This window comes from Hemibagrus wyckioides, linkage group LG07 (genome assembly GCF_019097595.1).
Source record: "Hemibagrus wyckioides isolate EC202008001 linkage group LG07, SWU_Hwy_1.0, whole genome shotgun sequence".
NCBI classification, from domain to species: Eukaryota; Metazoa; Chordata; class Actinopteri; order Siluriformes; family Bagridae; genus Hemibagrus; species Hemibagrus wyckioides.
In genome coordinates this window covers 21,385,441-21,405,862 of record NC_080716.1, presented here as the reverse complement: position 1 = coordinate 21,405,862, position 20,422 = coordinate 21,385,441, and the positions used below count along the sequence as shown (strand labels likewise).

The 20,422-nt window shown below is 41.5% G+C and overlaps 1 protein-coding gene across 7 annotated transcripts in view; it reads right to left on the bottom strand.

Moving 5' to 3' along the window:
* The window catches only part of htr2cl1 (5-hydroxytryptamine (serotonin) receptor 2C, G protein-coupled-like 1), a 151,679-nt gene that overhangs the window by 27,735 nt on the left and 103,522 nt on the right, over positions 1-20,422 (bottom strand). For all 7 annotated transcript variants that reach the window (XM_058393742.1, XM_058393740.1, XM_058393741.1 and 4 more), the window contains one exon: positions 8,118-8,729. In XM_058393742.1, the coding sequence (XP_058249725.1) occupies positions 8,118-8,505 (388 nt within the window). In that variant the 5' untranslated portion in view covers positions 8,506-8,729. The remainder of the gene's footprint in view (positions 1-8,117; positions 8,730-20,422) is intronic.

Sequence of the window (20,422 nt, the reverse complement as noted above, 5' to 3'; positions counted from 1 at the left end):
GGTCTGAGTTGCTGTTATGTTTCTGAGGTCTGAGTTGCAGTTGTGTGTCTGAGGTCTGAGTTGCTGTTGTGTGTCTGAGGTCTGAGTTGCAGTTGTGTGTCTGAGGTCTGAGTTGCTGTTGTGTGTCTGAGCTCTGAGTTGCAGTTGTGTTTCTGAGGTCTGAGTTGCTGTTGTGTGTCTGAGGTCTGAGTTGCTGTTGTGTGTCTGAGGTCTGAGTTGCTGTTGTGTGTCTGAGGTCTGAGTTGCTGTTATGTTTCTGAGGTCTGAGTTGCTGTTGTGTGTCTGAGGTCTGAGTTGCTGTTGTGTGTCTGAGCTCTGAGTTGCAGTTGTGTGTCTGAGCTCTGAGTTGCTGTTGTGTGTTCGAGGTCTGAGTTGCTGTTGTGTTTCTGAGGTCTGAGTTGCTGTTGTGTGTCTGAGGTCTGAGTTGCTGTTATGTTTCTGAGGTCTGAGTTGCTGTTGTGTGTCTGAGGTCTGAGTTGCAGTTGTGTGTCTGAGGTCTGAGTTGCAGTTGTGTGTCTGAGGTCTGAGTTGCTGTTGTGTGTCTGAGGTCTGAGTTGCTGTTATGTGTCTGAGCTCTGAGTTGCTGTTATGTGTCTGAGGTCTGAGTTGCTGTTGTGTGTCTGAGGTCTGAGTTGCAGTTGTGTGTCTGAGGTCTGAGTTGCAGTTGTGTGTCTGAGGTCTGAGTTGCAGTTGTGTGTCTGAGGTCTGAGTTGCAGTTGTGTGTCTGAGGTCTGAGTTGCAGTTGTGTGTCTGAGGTCTGAGTTGCAGTTGTGTGTCTGAGGTCTGAGTTGCTGTTGTGTGTCTGAGGTCTGAGTTGCAGTTGTGTGTCTGAGGTCTGAGTTGCAGTTGTGTGTCTGAGGTCTGAGTTGCTGTTGTGTGTCTGAGGTCTGAGTTGCAGTTGTGTGTCTGAGGTCTGAGTTGCAGTTGTGTGTCTGAGGTCTCAGTTGCTGTTGTGTGTCCGAGGTCTGAGTTGCAGTTGTGTGTCTGGGGTCTGAGTTGCTGTTGTGTGTCTGAGGTCTGAGTTGCTGTTGTGTGTCTGAGGTCTGAGTTGCTGTTGTGTGTCTGAGGTCTGAGTTGCTGTTGTGTGTCTGAGGTCTGAGTTGCTGTTGTGTGTCTGAGGTCTGAGTTGCTGTTGTGTGTCTGAGGTCTGAGTTGCTGTTATGTTTCTGAGGTCTGAGTTGCTGTTATGTTTCTGAGGTCTGAGTTGCTGTTATGTTTCTGAGGTCTGAGTTGCTGTTGTGTGTCTGAGGTCTGAGTTGCTGTTATGTTTCTGAGGTCTGAGTTGCTGTTATGTTTCTGAGGTCTGAGTTGCTGTTATGTTTCTGAGGTCTGAGTTGCTGTTATGTTTCTGAGGTCTGAGTTGCTGTTATGTTTCTGAGGTCTGAGTTGCTGTTGTGTGTCTGAGGTCTGAGTTGCTGTTGTGTGTCTGAGGTCTGAGTTGCTGTTGTGTGTCTGAGGTCTGAGTTGCTGTTATGTTTCTGAGGTCTGAGTTGCTGTTATGTTTCTGAGGTCTGAGTTGCAGTTGTGTGTCTGAGGTCTGAGTTGCTGTTGTGTGTCTGAGGTCTGAGTTGCAGTTGTGTGTCTGAGGTCTGAGTTGCTGTTATGTTTCTGAGGTCTGAGTTGCTGTTGTGTGTCTGACGTCTGAGTTGCAGTTGTGTGTCTGAGGTCTGAGTTGCTGTTGTGTGTCTGAGCTCTGAGTTGCAGTTGTGTTTCTGAGGTCTGAGTTGCTGTTGTGTGTCTGAGGTCTGAGTTGCAGTTGTGTGTCTGAGGTCTGAGTTGCTGTTGTGTTTCTGAGGTCTGAGTTGCTGTTGTGTGTCTGAGGTCTGAGTTGCTGTTATGTTTCTGAGGTCCGAGTTGCTGTTGTGTGTCTGAGGTCTGAGTTGCTGTTGTGTGTCTGAGGTCTGAGTTGCTGTTGTGTGTCTGAGGTCTGAGTTGCTGTTATGTTTCTGAGGTCTGAGTTGCTGTTGTGTGTCTGAGGTCTGAGTTGCAGTTGTGTGTCTGAGGTCTGAGTTGCTGTTGTGTGTCTGAGGTCTGAGTTGCTGTTATGTGTCTGAGCTCTGAGTTGCTGTTATGTGTCTGAGGTCTGAGTTGCTGTTGTGTGTCTGAGGTCTGAGTTGCAGTTGTGTGTCTGAGGTCTGAGTTGCTGTTGTATGTCTGAGGTCTGAGTTGCTGTTGTGTTTCTGAGGTCTGAGTTGCTGTTGTGTGTCTGAGGTCTGAGTTGCTGTTGTGTGTCTGAGGTCTGAGTTGCTGTTGTGTGTCTGAGGTCTGAGTTGCTGTTATGTGTCTGAGGTCTGAGTTGCTGTTGTGTGTCTGAGGTCTGAGTTGCTGTTATGTTTCTGAGGTCTGAGTTGCTGTTGTGTGTCTGAGGTCTGAGTTGCTGTTGTGCGTCTGAGGTCTGAGTTGCAGTTGTGCGTCTGAGGTCTGAGTTGCTGTTGTGTGTCTGAGGTCTGAGTTGCTGTTGTGTTTCTGAGGTCTGAGTTGCTGTTGTGTGTCTGAGGTCTGAGTTGCTGTTGTGTGTCTGAGGTCTGAGTTGCTGTTGTGTGTCTGAGGTCTGAGTTGCTGTTGTGTGTCTGAGGTCTGAGTTGCTGTTGTGTGTCTGAGGTCTGAGTTGCTGTTATGTGTCTGAGCTCTGAGTTGCTGTTATGTGTCTGAGGTCTGAGTTGCTGTTGTGTGTCTGAGGTCTGAGTTGCAGTTGTGTGTCTGAGGTCTGAGTTGCAGTTGTGTGTCTGAGGTCTGAGTTGCAGTTGTGTGTCTGAGGTCTGAGTTGCAGTTGTGTGTCTGAGGTCTGAGTTGCAGTTGTGTGTCTGAGGTCTGAGTTGCAGTTGTGTGTCTGAGGTCTGAGTTGCTGTTGTGTGTCTGAGGTCTGAGTTGCAGTTGTGTGTCTGAGGTCTGAGTTGCAGTTGTGTGTCTGAGGTCTGAGTTGCTGTTGTGTGTCTGAGGTCTGAGTTGCAGTTGTGTGTCTGAGGTCTGAGTTGCAGTTGTGTGTCTGAGGTCTCAGTTGCTGTTGTGTGTCCGAGGTCTGAGTTGCTGTTATGTTTCTGAGGTCTGAGTTGCTGTTGTGTGTCTGAGGTCTGAGTTGCTGTTGTGTGTCTGAGGTCTGAGTTGCTGTTGTGTGTCTGAGGTCTGAGTTGCTGTTGTGTGTCTGAGTGTCTGAGTTGCTGTTGTGTGTCTGAGGTCTGAGTTGCTGTTGTGTGTCTGAGGTCTGAGTTGCTGTTGTGTGTCTGAGGTCTGAGTTGCAGTTGTGTGTCTGAGGTCTGAGTTGCTGTTGTGTGTCTGAGTGTCTGAGTTGCTGTTGTGTGTCTGAGGTCTGAGTTGCTGTTGTGTGTCTGAGGTCTGAGTTGCTGTTGTGTGTCTGAGGTCTGAGTTGCTGTTGTGTGTCTGAGGTCTGAGTTGCTGTTGTGTGTCTGAGGTCTGAGTTGCTGTTGTGTGTCTGAGGTCTGAGTTGCAGTTGTGTGTCTGAGGTCTGAGTTGCAGTTGTGTGTCTGAGGTCTGAGTTGCTGTTGTGTGTCTGAGGTCTGAGTTGCTGTTGTGTGTCTGAGGTCTGAGTTGCTGTTGTGTGTCTGAGGTCTGAGTTGCTGTTATGTGTCTGAGGTCTGAGTTGCTGTCGTGTGTCTGAGGTCTGAGTTGCTGTTGTGTGTCTGAGTGTCTGAGTTGCTGTTGTGTGTCTGAGGTCTGAGTTGCTGTTATGTGTCTGAGGTCTGAGTTGCAGTTGTGTGTCTGAGGTCTGAGTTGCTGTTGTGTGTCTGAGGTCTGAGTTGCAGTTGTGTGTCTGAGGTCTGAGTTGCTGTTGTATGTCTGAGGTCTGAGTTGCTGTTGTGTTTCTGAGGTCTGAGTTGCAGTTGTGTGTCTGAGGTCTGAGTTGCTGTTATGTTTCTGAGGTCTGAGTTGCTGTTGTGTGTCTGAGGTCTGAGTTGCTGTTGTGTGTCTGAGGTCTGAGTTGCTGTTGTGTGTCTGAGGTCTGAGTTGCTGTTGTGTGTCTGAGGTCTGAGTTGCAGTTGTGTGTCTGAGGTCTGAGTTGCTGTTGTGTGTCTGAGTGTCTGAGTTGCTGTTGTGTGTCTGAGGTCTGAGTTGCTGTTGTGTGTCTGAGGTCTGAGTTGCTGTTGTGTGTCTGAGGTCTGAGTTGCTGTTGTGTGTCTGAGGTCTGAGTTGCTGTTGTGTGTCTGAGGTCTGAGTTGCTGTTGTGTGTCTGAGTGTCTGAGTTGCTGTTGTGTGTCTGAGGTCTGAGTTGCTGTTGTGTGTCTGAGGTCTGAGTTGCTGTTATGTTTCTGAGGTCTGAGTTGCAGTTGTGTGTCTGAGGTCTGAGTTGCTGTTGTGTGTCTGAGGTCTGAGTTGCAGTTGTGTGTCTGAGGTCTGAGTTGCTGTTGTGTGTCTGAGTGTCTGAGTTGCTGTTGTGTGTCTGAGGTCTGAGTTGCTGTTGTGTGTCTGAGGTCTGAGTTGCTGTTATGTGTCTGAGGTCTGAGTTGCTGTTGTGTGTCTGAGGTCTGAGTTGCTGTTGTGTGTCTGAGGTCTGAGTTGCTGTTGTGTGTCTGAGGTCTGAGTTGCAGTTGTGTGTCTGAGGTCTGAGTTGCTGTTATGTTTCTGAGGTCTGAGTTCCTGTTGTGTGTTCGAGGTCTGAGTTGCAGTTGTGTGTCTGAGGTCTGAGTTGCAGTTGTGTGTCTGAGGTCTGAGTTGCTGTTGTGTGTCTGAGTGTCTGAGTTGCTGTTGTGTGTCTGAGGTCTGAGTTGCTGTTGTGTGTCTGAGGTCTGAGTTGCTGTTGTGTGTCTGAGGTCTGAGTTGCTGTTGTGTGTCTGAGGTCTGAGTTGCTGTTATGTGTCTGAGGTCTGAGTTGCTGTTGTGTGTCTGAGGTCTGAGTTGCTGTTGTGTGTCTGAGGTCTGAGTTGCAGTTATGTTTCTGAGGTCTGAGTTGCTGTTGTGTGTCTGAGGTCTGAGTTGCAGTTGTGTGTCTGCGGTCTGAGTTGCTGTTGTGTGTCTGAGGTCTGAGTTGCTGTTGTGTGTCTGAGTGTCTGAGTTGCTGTTGTGTGTCTGAGGTCTGAGTTGCTGTTGTGTGTCTGAGTGTCTGAGTTGCTGTTGTGTGTCTGAGGTCTGAGTTGCTGTTGTGTGTCTGAGGTCTGAGTTGCTGTTGTGTGTCTGAGGTCTGAGTTGCTGTTGTGTGTCTGAGGTCTGAGTTGCTGTTATGTGTCTGAGGTCTGAGTTGCTGTTGTGTGTCTGAGGTCTGAGTTGCTGTTGTGTGTCTGAGGTCTGAGTTGCTGTTATGTTTCTGAGGTCTGAGTTGCTGTTGTGTGTCTGAGTGTCTGAGTTGCTGTTGTGTGTCTGAGCTCTGAGTTGCTGTTGTGTGTCTGAGGTCTGAGTTGCTGTTGTGTGTCTGAGGTCTGAGTTGCAGTTGTGTGTCTGAGGTCTGAGTTGCTGTTGTGTGTCTGAGGTCTGAGTTGCTGTTGTGTGTCTGAGGTCTGAGTTGCTGTTATGTTTCTGAGGTCTGAGTTGCTGTTGTGTGTCTGAGGTCTGAGTTGCTGTTATGTTTCTGAGGTCTGAGTTGCTGTTGTGTGTCTGAGTGTCTGAGTTGCTGTTGTGTGTCTGAGCTCTGAGTTGCTGTTGTGTGTCTGAGGTCTGAGTTGTTGTTGTGTGTCTGAGGTCTGAGTTGCAGTTGTGTGTCTGAGGTCTGAGTTGCTGTTGTGTGTCTGAGGTCTGAGTTGCTGTTATGTGTCTGAGGTCTGAGTTGCAGTTGTGTGTCTGAGGTCTGAGTTGCAGTTGTGTGTCTGAGGTCTGAGTTGCTGTTGTGTGTCCGAGGTCTGAGTTGCTGTTATGTTTCTGAGGTCTGAGTTGCTGTTGTATGTCTGAGGTCTGAGTTGCTGTTATGTTTCTGAGGTCTGAGTTGCTGTTGTGTGTCTGAGGTCTGAGTTGCTGTTGTGTGTCTGAGGTCTGAGTTGCTGTTGTGTGTCTGAGGTCTGAGTTGCTGTTATGTGTCTGAGGTCTGAGTTGCTGTTGTGTGTCTGAGGTCTGAGTTGCTGTTGTGTGTCTGAGGTCTGAGTTGCTGTTGTGTGTCTGAGGTCTGAGTTGCTGTTGTGTGTCTGAGGTCTGAGTTGCAGTTGTGTGTCTGAGGTCTGAGTTCCTGTTGTGTGTCTGAAGTCTGAGTTCCTGTTGTGTGTTCGAGGTCTGAGTTGCAGTTGTGTGTCTGAAGTCTGAGTTCCTGTTGTGTGTCTGAAGTCTGAGTTCCTGTTGTGTGTTCGAGGTCTGAGTTGCAGTTGTGTGTCTGAGGTCTGAGTTGCTGTTGTGTGTCTGAGGTCTGAGTTGCTGTTGTGTGTCTGAGTTCCTGTTGTGTTATTAGTTTTGTTGTTGCATTTCTAAATCTTCAGTTAGTTTTAGTTAACTTCATGCTTTTGCTCTCAGTGTTGTGTTTGACTGTTAAAATATTGGAAGTTGTTTTGTTATGTTCCTGAATTTGCTGTTGTGTTAACATGTTTCACACTCAGGGTCAATTTCATATATATGACCAGCAATAAAGAAAGGACTTTCTGTAGCACTGTTCTTTCATCATTAGAATATTTCGAGCACAAGCTTTTTATTCACATGCTAATTACTCATTTCAATCCAGAGTCAGGAAGTGTTGCTGTGTCCATCGCTAATCAAATCCTTTCTTTAGTGTGTATTCAATCCGCTAATTATTTATTATATATCATTATTATTATTATTATTATTATATATTCCACTTTCAAAAATGGTAAAGATAATACACTGAACTCTGGTACACTCATTAACAGGTACACACACATACAATATATATACATTGTCAGTTGATTGACATAACCTTCAATGTCACCCTGATGATCGTGTTTAAAAGTTTATTCTAGGCTTAAAATAGAGAGAAAAGGACTAAGCAGGTCAAAATCTGTTATCGACAGTCATGAGCACAGGCATGAGCACATGTGGCGCGAGTGTTTATGTATGTGATTATTCCAGCAAATGATGTTTTGGATGTTCTCTGGACAGATTGCCAGTCATCATAAACTGCCAGCTCGTTTTAATAGCCAGGCACGATATAACACGTCCCACTGCGCACATGGTCCTGCATACATAGCCTTCATTAATAAGCCTCTACTTCTACCTGCGTGAGCCTGTTTCCTTCTTCATTTGTCCGCTAGGTGATGGGGTGTGTTAATCAGCATGTGTAATGCTGTTCATCTTTGATTTCTGTTACCCTGTTTGCATTGACAACCTAAATGGTCTGTTAGGGATCGATATCTCTTTAAAGGCTATGCGACTGTGCACACCGATCAATAATCGCCTCTTCTTCTGCATCCACGTCCAGCCTAATCATGCAGGCTAAACTACAGTGGATGCAGTAGTACTGGGTTGATTCAACGTAAATAGATCTCCGTCGATCAATAATGGAGGTTTATTGTGTGTTTGTGTGGAAGACATGTGGCCCAAAATACGACTCGTCTGTGACATGGGAGAGGCAGGAAAACTCCTCAAATTATGAATAACAAGAATAAAAGCACAAATTTCATGCGGCTCCCTTTTGTCTGTGAACAAAACCAAATGCATTCTGTCTTCATTAGAATATTGTGAAATGTGTCAAGAACATTTCACAGATCTCCTACATTATTACCCACCACACACACACACACACATATATATGCCCACACACAGATTTATTACAAGAAAACCAACCGGCTTCCATATGGCATCGCCATTCATTGTCTCCGGGACTGTGATGAAAACGAAATCTCCTGACGACCACACAGTCTTGTTTCCAATCTGAACTCGCACGATCTCCTCTAAAATCACCCGTTTAATTAGTCATGGGAGATTTGCGATTTATGTAGTGGAACCTGTTCTGATTAAATAATGTTGCTGTGTTTTCTGGTGGCATACTGTGGAGGTGGATTATGAGGAATTAATGTGAAAACTGTGGGATGTAGAAAAAAAAGAAACAAACAAAAATAGCAGGAATTCAGTTTCAGAAACCCCTAAGGATCCCACCATGGACGTGGACACATTGTCTACGGATTTTTAATTAAAGCGGCTCAAAAACACTCTGTACGAAATAATTATGACAGGCAGAACAAATCAAGCGATAAGAAGAATGCTAAGCTGAGAGCGTGCATGCTGCTACTCACCATACAGGATGTTGATGAGGGAGATGGGCATTACTAGGATGCCCACCAACATGTCTGCTACAGCCAAAGACCGCAGGAAGAAATTAGTTGCGTTCTGCAGCTTCTTCTCCAGCGACACGGCCATAATAACGAGAATGTTCCCTCCTATGGTAAGCAGGATGATGATGAGTATAAGAAGTGCTGGCCAGTTCTTCTCTTTGATGGCTTGCCTGGCTATGCCCTGACTGGAAGACGAGGTGGAGGACAGGTTGGTGCTGGGGTCGGTCCAGAGCAAGCTCTGGTTTAGGCTTATAGTGGTGTTCCCAGGCCAGGTCATCCAGCCACTGATGTCCACAGAGGCAGTGGTAGAGCTGAAGACACCCATCAGTGGTCCTGCTGGAGCCCCCATCCTTAAACAGCTGCACTTCTACCGTCTGGTCACTAGCTGGTAGTGATGTCCTCAGGGCAGATTCTCACACTCATGTATGAGTGCTGGAGACTGAAATTGATGGTGCGATGAACCGATAATCAATGAACCCACCGGCGTCGCTATGTGAAGGTGAAGTCTACGGAATTAAAGACGTCCATTGTGGCTTCATCGTAATGTTACAAACTTGTCCTTGGAGACAATATCTGAAAAGTACAAAGAAATATAAGTGGAATGAGAACACCAGCGATGGCTTGATTGATCAGTGCTTAAGACACAATAAGGACTAAAGCTGGGATTCGCTCACTTTTTGTTACAGAAATCCATTTACGTTGAGTCCAGCGCAATCAATTTGGCGGCAGCGAAATCATCTTATTGCACAAATGAGCTCATTTACACCAGACTAGTGAAGGTTAATTGAGTCTTTGAGGTTGAAATGTTACAAAGTGGTTTAGCACTTCATGTTCCACAGTTACCTCGGGTCTTTGTGTTAATTTCAGGCCAAAATGCAGGTCAGTTCATTTAATGAACCCACGGTTTTTCAGGATGCTCGTCAAAGGCCACAATGTAGTGATGGACAATTGGTTATATGCACCACTGGTCATTATAATGCCATTTTATTCAATCAAATAAGCTTCCTGATCATGTAATTACACCTGTAGTTAACCTATATATTCAAATATTACAGGATTATTGAATTAAAGCCTTGCTGTTCTATGCGCTATAAACCTACAGTAGGACTCACTGATATGGATATAAGCCTATGAGTTGATTATATTAAAGTATCCATGGATTATGATATGCTTCACAATGTACTGTATGTAGGTATCACTGATCTGACAGGGTTAAGGGTGGGACTAAGTCATTTTTACTCATGATAATTTACGCATGTTGGATCTTTGGATTGCTGTGATTCATTAGACCACCCACAATTCTCATCTGGAGTGTCTGAGATTAGTCAGGATGCTCACACAACAACAACAACAACAACAACAACAACAAAAACAATGCAAGGTCCCTTCTGGAGCCTTCTGTGATACCAGTATATAGTAATAATAATAATGTACATAAATAAATAAGTAAATACATACATACATAAATAAAAAATAGGAATAAAATAATGGTTGCTTTTAAGTGTTCTCCATGAGTGGCAGGTGTCAATATCGCTGGAACAGTTCATCTAAAAAAGGTTTTAGCATTCCTTTTTAAAAATAAATTAATAAATAAATGAATGAATGAATGAATGAATGAATGAATGAATGAATATATAAATAAAACCTGCCATTTCACAACTTCCTGTCACTCATTTTTATGATTTCTTTGTCTTTCTTTCACTAGTCTTTCCTCTACTAAAAGAACAATTCCCCCACTACTGTACTGAGCAAACAAGTGCTCAGGGCCTCTGAGAACAGCAGGTAGATAAGGGAATTAAAAAAAAAAAAAAATCAATCTCACAATGTCATACAGGTCAGTTTTCCTCAAACACCTATCTGTAAAATTCATTCCACACACAAAAAACACGACTGTCCTGTTTAGGAAGCATACTGGAAGGTCTATATTGACTCTTCGAAGCAAATCTAAAACATGTATTTTTTGTCCCCAATGGGAACTACACAGCTGTGATGTACAGTTTTTGTAAGTGGTTTTCTACATCCTACACCTCACAAAATGTTTTGATGTACTTCTGATACAAGGCTCTTCCACTTCCCTGCTTATTCTCTTGCCAGAGTGGTTGGAGTGGAGGGAAGAGATAAAGCCAACAAAAGGGGCAAAAGAACAGCGGCTCGAGAATAAATAAATAACTAGATGATAACTTCTCTGTTGCCCTGAAATAACCTTCAGTTTATTACAACGTGTGAGCGGCGGAGCATCTAAAAAAACACCACAGTGCCTCTTTAACAGAGACCGTTCATCTCTTTAGTAGCAGTCTCAGTGCTAATAAGTCTCAATATGAAGAGAAATAACATCTAATTAGGCATCTTGCTCACATAACCTGTAGTGAACACCAAACATGTCTGGAGCAAAGCTGCAATAAACATGCGCTTATATTTTAGCCAATGATTTTGTAAGAATTTAAGAAACCTAGGTTTTGTTTTGAGGTCAGAGTTACTAACTTACAATTTTAGCACTCAGTTTGGTGATTTTAGCCTCTTTTAGTGCATAAGTTTCAAAGAAGCAAACCTAGTGATTCTTTAAGCAGATGTTATTGACTGTCCTGCACTCTATATAGTGCTTAAACTCACAGGTGCTGGTTCGAGAGACAGCTTCGATCACCACATGTGTAACAACACCTGTGCTTTCGTGAGCCGATATTCCAGTGACCAATTACGAGTGATCACCAGTGATTGACACACACATGCACACAAACAGAGCAAAAAAAAAAAGGAAGTACACTATAAATATGCACTAAACAGACTGACTTTGAGTTAACACCGTTGCTTAGGACGCCTATTCGATATGTGATATGAATCTCAAGCATGCTCTCCCCCCTCCTTAAAGTCTCTCTTTATCTCTTTGCTATTAATAAAGTGAACAAAAGTGCACTTCAACATTTATAAATGTGAGTCCGAATTCCATTTGAGGGTTATTAGCTTCTTCAGCAAACTCCAATCAAATTTCTGGCATTTAGAACGAGTCTCCAGTCTAATTAGCATGAAATAGAGGAGCCAGAAAAGAGGGAAAAAAAAAAACATTTGCACTGACTTGGGGTGAATGCTTACTGAATACAGAGAAAAGTTCATGTGTAACCTCAGGCGCTCCTGTGTGGAGCAAGACTAATCAGAAACATTTATTATTAACAGCTTTAAATATGTATTATTTAAAAACAACGCTCTATATCTGAACTTTTGCTGTGCGACTAGCTTTCCTTCCATTTAGAGCTATACAAAGTAACATCTTTCCATTCAACCCTCTGCTTAATTGTCACACTGAATGGGATTTTAATGAGATGCTGCCCTCAGGACTAGCATGCAGATTATAGACCACAAAAGATACACATCAATTTAAATTCTCAGCAGAGCAACAGATGATCTGCAGAAAAGCCTGTAGATATGGCTTTAAGGTCCCCTGGTGGTCCAGAGGCAGGATCCTGTGCTGTCATTGCTGTGATCCGGGTTCGATTCTCAGGGAGGGATCAAATCCAGCCACTGAAGAGTTAACTATCAGTGCCAGAAAATAATGGGAGGGTTGTGTCAGGAAAGAACAACAACAACAAGCTATGGCTTTAAGCTGGCTTTCTTAAAAGTCTACATATGAGGAAAGTTTCTCATCACACAACATCAGACCTAAACACCATAAACTCAACACCTGTGATAAAACCATGTCCAGCTGAAGCTTACATATTTATATACCATACATGAGGAGGGTCTATCAAAAACTGCCTCACATAGGAAAATAACTGCAATTTCCCACATGCTCTAGTAGTCCGGCATCCTGCCCTGCACTTTAATACTGTTTTTCCACTCCCACGCTCTGACGACTCAGAAGTGCTTATAATCTATGACACATGAGTGGCCACTTTCGTCAAGGGGAGGAAGGTGTAAAGGGGAACAGATTTACTGAACAGTGTGCACTTGCCTTTTGCAAGCAGCTTAAGCAATTTTCTTGGCATTTCTTTAAAACCTACTTTCAACTTCGACTAGTTTGCTGGCTTATGACTTTACTAGCTAGTAACTAGCTAGCAGAAAAAAACAGTACAGACAGAATAAACTAGATTGCTCCATAGATAGATAGATAGATAGATAGATAGATAGATAGATAGATAGATAGATAGATAGATAGATAGATAGATATCATACGACTGACAATATCTGTTATGTCCACTGCCGTTACATACGTTTCCTCCGAACAAAGCACTGCTTTCACATGGTTTTGCTTTGACTTTACTCACTGTGCTTTTGTGTACAATAACACAAGCGTTTGATTCTCATCTATTCCTGTCAATGCTGTGCTACCTCGCTGCGTTCACCTGTTCTTTGTCTCGCTCTTGTCTACTCACGCCTTTGTGTTTCTGTCCCTCACTGTGAATTCCTATTGTGCATTTTTTTGTTGCTTTCTGTATTGTGTGCTTCCTGCTTTTGAGCCTCACTTGTTTTCATTGTTGAGTATGTGTATAGATTTCTTGTTTAACCCTGGCTGCTTGTTCTTTGACCAAAGCTATGGACTATGATTATGATTATTAGATTAGCCTTAAAAAATCACATCTGCATGTGACAATACCAGTAATAACTAGAGCTTCTATAAAGTTTAAAGCCGTAAAATCTTACATCATATGTTACTTTTTGCTAAGTGTGCTCTGATTAGCACATATTTCTTACCTGTTTGTTGATCAATTTTCATACATGGCTCATATTAAATTCACAAATTCATATTATTACACCATTACGCACCTGTCTTAACATACTAACTACAGCAATAGTGAATCATAGCTTGTGATATGTCAGGAAAAAATCCAGAGCCCGATGTTAAAACTGTCACGACAACCTTCCCTTCAACCCACATGTTCTGCACACCCTACCACCTGACAGCACGCTGTCTTTTTTAAGGAAAATAAATATTAAAAAATTACTGCCGTGTCCATCAGGATGAGGACAGCTGTAATTACAACATAGTTAAAAACAAAACAAAACAAAACATGACATAGAAATAGTGGGAGTCTTGGAGATCTTGACGTCTTTGAAGATTTCAAAGTAAATCCCTGGCGTATACAGTGTGTTTGAGTAATCTCAATGAATTTTTATCAAATTTCCTTCACTTACTCAGGCAAATAAAAAAAAAAAATAAAGAGAGAGAGAAATGGTACATGAAACAAATTCAGCACAGTGCAAGGAGCAGGCTCGAGTAGTATGTGTCTCGCATATAGCTTGAGTGGACTGAAAAGCTGCCACAAAATATATCTTCAAAAAGCAATCCAGTATGAATTGGCCTTCATGATGACCGGTTGAAGTTTTAAAGCCCCTGGCAACTAAGTTCAAATGCTTAGAAAACTTTTTGCTACTAATGATCTGTCATTAAATTGGCATTTACCAATGTTGGATTCAAGAAATACATATATGATTTATTTCTGATGAAAATCTAGTTATCCTATTTGCCTGATCAGAATTGTCTGGTCATGCTTAGATTGTCTATATGATTGACAGCAACGTCTCCATGACAACGTAAAAACACCCTGTAAAGCTGTGTGCATATCACCTGATTTAATAAAACAGATTAAAATAAGCGTTACAGTCCTCTCTTTTCATGTACAGAAAAATTAGAAATCAGAAACAACTGTAAAATAAAACTATTTACAACAATCTCAAGTCTCCATCAGTGAACATTTGACCATTTCATCAAGACTAGAATGAATCTCCTGGTTAAGAAATTGCACTTTTTGTCCATAAAGTACACAGGTATGGAAGAAGAATGGTTTTTAATCACACTATCCGGTGTCACCTAGATGAGGATGGTTTCCCATTTTGAGTCCTCTCAAGGGTTCTTAGTCACATTGTCTCGGGGAGATTTTCCTCAACACTGTCTCCTCTGGCTCGCTCTTTAGGAATAGATTTAGACTCCATTGTTGAAAGCACTGTACTAATACAGTTACATTGAACTGAAATGAATAAGGTCCTAATGATGAAAAAGATGTGACATGGGCTTTAACTAAAGCTGCAAGACAACACAAAGCTCTCTGGGCAGATTTTCTACCTCTAAAGTCTAAATTCATGTTGACTTATTTAGACTCCTTCAGGCTTCCTCAAGGGTCACGATTGGAAATAATAGAATAGCCATTAAGATGGCAAAGGCTACAGGAGCGTATTCATTCTGTATCAGAATGCAGGCTGGGGTTTTTTTTTCCAATAGCTACCTTAGGGCACACATAAAAAACTATCTTTGCCCAAGTATTCTGTTTGAATGAATCTCAGTGCCCAAAGAGACAAAAGTGAGCCTGAGAAAAAGAGGTGTGAAATTAGGTTCAGTGAAGTAGTGCTGGTGTTGAAGTGAGAACTCTCCACCTCTCCACACAGCAGTCTCACATTAGCATTTCATGACCACAGCACATTCAGAGATCAGCTAGATCTACCTGTAAGTGCTGGCAAATGAGCCCGCTTGAAATAGAAGCTCTTTAACTTTCCGCACAATGGCGTGTAAAGGAATAATAACAAAATTCTCGCTATGAAGACGAGCATAATGATTCCTGCGGTAAGAGTGAAAGCTACCATTTGCAAAGAGGAAATTGGTCCTACAGCAGCGTATAAAATGCTAAAGTACACGAGTTGCTCGATACTAACTAACTCCCAGTGAGAACGGAGCTTTCTTTTAAATCGCTTTATTTGCTTCGCTGGATCTATTGTTGAACACGTTTGCTGTGTTAAGCAGAAATCTAGGTATCTCATGAACCAGCAGGTTTCTGCTCATGTATACTGTATGTGTATCGTTAATTCTGCTAAAGTCAGAGGTCACCTCATCATACCGGCTGAGATTAAGCTTCAGCTACAAAATTCATTTCTCAGCACTATGCTCCAGACAGAGACGCATAACTAACCAAGGGCAAGGCATTATGGGATTTGTAGGCTGATGTAGTGGGCACTAATCTGGAGTTGTGCAATGTCATAATGGCTTACATACACTTTTTTTTTTAAATATGCAAAACTGCAACTGAATATGTATGACTGTAGAAAGGACATTGTTCATAATCACACTCTCTGGTGTTAATAATAATTTATAATCACACTCTCCAGTGTCACCCAAATGAGGATGGGTTCCCTTTTGAGTCTGGTTCCTTTAAAGGTTTCTTCCTCTTACCATCTAAGGTAGTTTTTCCTTGCCAGTCACCTCAGGCTTGCTAAGGTGCCTAGGAAAAGTAACAAATTGTACAAAAATCTAGGAATTAGTACAAAAAGTAAAAAAATAGTACAAAAATCTAGGAATTCTGTACTATGTTTCTTATGTTTTGTAAAGCTGAGACAATGTCCATCGTTAAAAGTGCTTTACAAATAAAATTGAATTGAACTGAATTGAAAATGCCAATAAAAAGCAACAAAAAGCCACTAAGCTGACAGGTTATTTCTTTAATAAGCCTAACCATAAATAAATTAAACTCTATTTAAAAGTGATAGAAATTTGAATGAGTGAGCTAGAGAGAACTGAACTGGCTTGCCAGTGTGACTCACTGGGGATGCAATTCACTGTAGCTCACGGATTAAGACTTTGCAAGCTGTCAGAAAAGTAAAACCTCTGTGGCAGTGAAGCGCTGTCATCTCCCAGACGGCATACTTCATTTAAATGATGTCTGCTTCGTGTAAACATGTTCAAAATGTTTTACCCGACGTTGTGTCTGACAGATTCTGATTTTATAGGACATTGGGAATTTTTAATGGTCAAAAGTCACGTTTTAGGCAGGTGTGAAAAAATGTTTTAAAGTAGGAATACTTTCAAAAATAAACAAATAACAAATATATATACTGATTGTCTTGAACCAATCTAGCCATTTTTTCCCTCTGACCTCTCTCACAGTCAGGGCATTTCCACCAACACACTCACCTGATGTTTTTTGTTTTATGTACCTCATATTATTTTGAAAGCCAAGCTCATTGCATTAAAGGAGAAGTTCACTTCCAGAACAAAAATCTACAAATAATTTACTCACCCCCACGTTCACATCTTTCTTTATTCAGTCGTAAAGAAATTATGTTTTTTGAGGAAAACATTTCAGGATTTTTCTCCATATAGTGGACTTCCAAAATGCTGTTTAAATGCAGCTTCAAAGGGCTCTAAAGCCGAGGAAGAAGGCTCTTATATTTCGAAAGGATTGGCCATTTTCTTAGAAAAATAAGACATTATATACTTTTTAACTACAAAAGCTCATCTAGCACTAGCTCTAGGATGCACGTCCGTGATATTACGTATCATGTAATCACGTCAGAAGGTCACGCGTCATGTAGGTGGGACTACAGACCCAGTGTTTGCTAGTGTGGAGAAGGAGGACCGCTCCGTAGTTGCTACATGTGTCAGATGTACCGTTTTGTTAGTAAAGAATGTTTGACTTAAAAAAAAAAACGTATTTGCACTTTCTTGGTCTTTGCACGTTCGCTTTGTAAACACTGGGTCTGTAGCATGTAGCGTCACAGACACGCATCCCAGAGCTAGCGCTAGACAAGCTTTTGTGGTTAAAAAGTATACCATTTTTTAATTTTTCTAAATAAATGACCAATCCTTTCGCTAGATAGTGAGTAAATTATTTGTAGATTTTTGTTCTGGAAGTGAACTTCTCCTTGAAACTGTTGAAATCCAGTCTGGCTCTTGCTTGATTTGAATAAAAACCTGCACTCTGTGGATAAGCGTGTACTCTCCTGCTTTAAAGACTATTCTGTATTAAAATCCCAGGAGATCAGCAATTTCTGAAATACTCAAACCAGCCTGTCTGACACCAACAACCATGCCATTGTAAAAATCACTCATATCATATATTTATTTATTTCTACATCTGTATCTGCATACTTGTACATATTGTACTGCTGGCATATGGTTAACTAATTCCATAAGCGCATGAATACGTGCACAGGTGTTCCTAATAAAGAGTCACAGTATATTGCAGTAACTCCTGGCCTCAGTTTACAGATTCGGTACATTACCTCATGACCTTTATGTAATGTAATATAATATCTGTGGCCACATCTTATTAAACATGACCCCTGTGTCAACACCGCAACCGTCTGATGACTGAGCAGAAAAACAACACACTCCACACTTATACACAATATTAAACTCATTTTTTAAGCATGTAGAAAGTTTTATTTTAAAAGACAAAACATAATAATGTTTTTAATACAAAGCCACATGCAGCTTGAAATAAATAAAGAGAATCAGAGTATAGAAAATCTCTATCCCAGTTTAATTACCGCTGTCTTGGAAGAGACTGCTAATCAGAATTTCTAATTACTTAACAGATGTCAGACCATGTGTCTGTGCTGCCATGTATCTGCAGTGTGACTGTGTGGGACTGCATCGTATATACCATATGTACATACTTTTTCCTTTTCCCAGTCTGCGTATGTGTGTTTGTGTTTGTCTTTTGTGCTATTTTTCATTCTGAGTGCACTGTAATGGTAGATTTAGCCTCGGTTTAGTCGTGAGACCGCTCAGGTAGGGGGATTACAGGGCTTCAGTCATTTTAAGGGCTTCAGTGCAACGTAAGGCCATTGCTCGCTGCTCCATATCACCTTTAGCCCTCTGTCTGTCCCTGTCTCACAATCTTTCACAACCTCGGTCATCTGTCAGCTTTACAGCTTTTCTCTCTCGCTCTAGTGCCCTGTTGCTGTCCTGTTCTCTCTCTATTCCTCTCTCTCTCTCTCCCTCCCTATATACCTCTGCCTGTCTCTTAACACCCGGCTGTTATGTGCATTCTTTATAGGCATTTGGCCTTTTTTTTATGGTCCTGCTACACTGTTTCTGTATCAGCTGCAAAGATTTAATCTTTTTCTCACTCCCTTCCAGTGTTTGTTCCAGTCTTCATGGCCACACTCTGTCTCTCTCTCTCTTTCTGTATTTCTGTATTTAGCACTTTAGTGAAAGCTTGAGTCAAAATAGACTTTCATTTTTTTTTAAAGAAAAGAATGTTTTGAGTGATTTTCTTCTGAAGGGGTGTTATGTAAATGTCATCTGGTATATAGATGAAGCTGAACTGGTTTTTAACATCACTTTACACTAAAATTTTAAAAATGTTAAAATTATTGTTCATTGATCAAAGCTGAGTTAAAAATCATAAAAATCTCTCTCTCTCTCTCTCTCTCTCTCTCTCTCTCTCTCTTACAAACACTTTATTCTCTCTCTCTCTCTCTCTCTCTCTCTCTCTCACAAACACTTTATTCTCTCTCTCTCTCTCTCTCTCTCTCTCTCTCTCTCTCTCTCTCTCTCTAAGGTGATCTTCATCCCTCAGTGAATGCTGCTGTCACTCACTTCCACTGATCTTATTTTTCGCATTCCTTTGCCTTTCCACCTTTTCAATTGTGACAGCTATGGTCTCTGACCTACACAGCAGCCCACCTTGTCTCACTCATCCCCAAAATGCACACATACTGTTTTAATGTGCCCTCAGACAGTTTCCATGTCACTACAAGTGAGTCAGCTTTTAAAAGTATCACTGCTTATTCAACCATTTAACTAATCAGCATGTTTTTATTACCAGAGAAATCACGAACTTTAGCAGCAATACACTGTAAAAACCATTAACAATGGACCCATCGCTTGTATTAATAATAAACACCTGCATTAACCATTGTTCATAGCATAAATGGATAAAATTAAGCCCACAGATTATCCTTGTGGTTGTCAGTTGGCGAAATATCAGAGCTCTTTTATACCTAGAGATAAGAGTTTTGTAATCTTATCATGGTATAGGAACAAATTATAATGTCTTTTTGTCATTGATTAAATGCACATTGAAAAGATACATGCTAACTTGCTTTCTTGTCTTGTTGTTAGCTCTATGGCTAATTTATGGCTTCATGCCTAGGTTTGCTAACTTCTATGAACTTTTCTGTGTGGAATGAGTATAACGCAAAGCCAAAGAAACTGGGAAAAATGCTCTAGAAACATCTACACCTCTACCCTCATATGAATGCAAAGAGCTATGAATATAAATATGAGTATGAATATGCAATTTGAAAATGTCCCACTTTCTTCCCAAAAGCTCTTCTAGGCAGCAAGTTCATACTGTGACAACTAAACACGAGGGAGAGTCATGTCTGACTTGTCTGATTTGTTTTACAGCAATCAACCATCATGGTTACCATCATGTTTTGTCTGTATTGTATTCTAGAATAATCAGACATGACTGATTTAAGCAGACACATGAATTGATCACATAAACAGTACTGACTTTTTTACAGTAGTACTGAGAATATGTTAAATAGAGAAGGTGAATGTACTGATGTGTTTGACTTAAAATTCCAACCTAATATATCAGACTATATAACTGAAGTTCACCATTAAAACCAGAAAAAAATCTCATTAGCACCTTCTGATTATAAAACCTTTTTAGGCATCTGGGTTTATTTATGTTTTAATTAATATGCATGTTCTAATTAACTCGAGTAACTCTAGAAGATCTTATGCTTGTGTGCCACAAAGATTTACACAGCCAAACTAATTGACTGAACTGATAAAAATGTTCAGATATAATAACAGATTTCACAGATTTGTCATCAAACACCTACATAACCAGATTTGGCCAGAATAAAACCATCACCACACATGTTTTTACACTCCTGAATCCCAAACAATGATCCTGATTCTCCTGAAAGCAAACAAATATAAGAGGAATATAAAACGTTCAGAATAAAAATGATAAAGTTTAAAATTTAAATGTATATTTGTCCCCAATAAGCAAGCCAGATGCAATGGTCTCCCTGAGACGATATGAGGAACTTTCAAAGGAACCCATCCTCATCTGGGTGCCACTGGAGAGTGAGATTATAAATCATTTCCTTTCTATAAGTGTACACTATAAAGTCAAGTGCAATTATATAACCAGAAGCTTTTAAGCAAATTATGAGTATCAGTGTAGTTTCTGAATTCAGTATAGTTTTCACATAAATTCCTTCCTGCTAACGCCATCAAATGTTCAATGATGGAGAGCTGACTGCAAACCAACCATGGCAACAGCAGTCCAAAGCTACCTCCATGGTCTCCTGGTCTCTAAGTGGCACCATTCACAGCAATCCGGTGTATCTCCAGGCTGTTTTGTGTCCATCACATACTGTTACATTACATTACAGAAATTCATGACCAGTTCTTTTAATTCCTCATCCACTTGTGTCACCTGTTCGACAGCATTTGATGGTTGTCTGCCACTGATTTAGGACTGAACAGGACATTTTGATTTCCACCGTGGCTCCAATACAACAGTAGCATACACGTT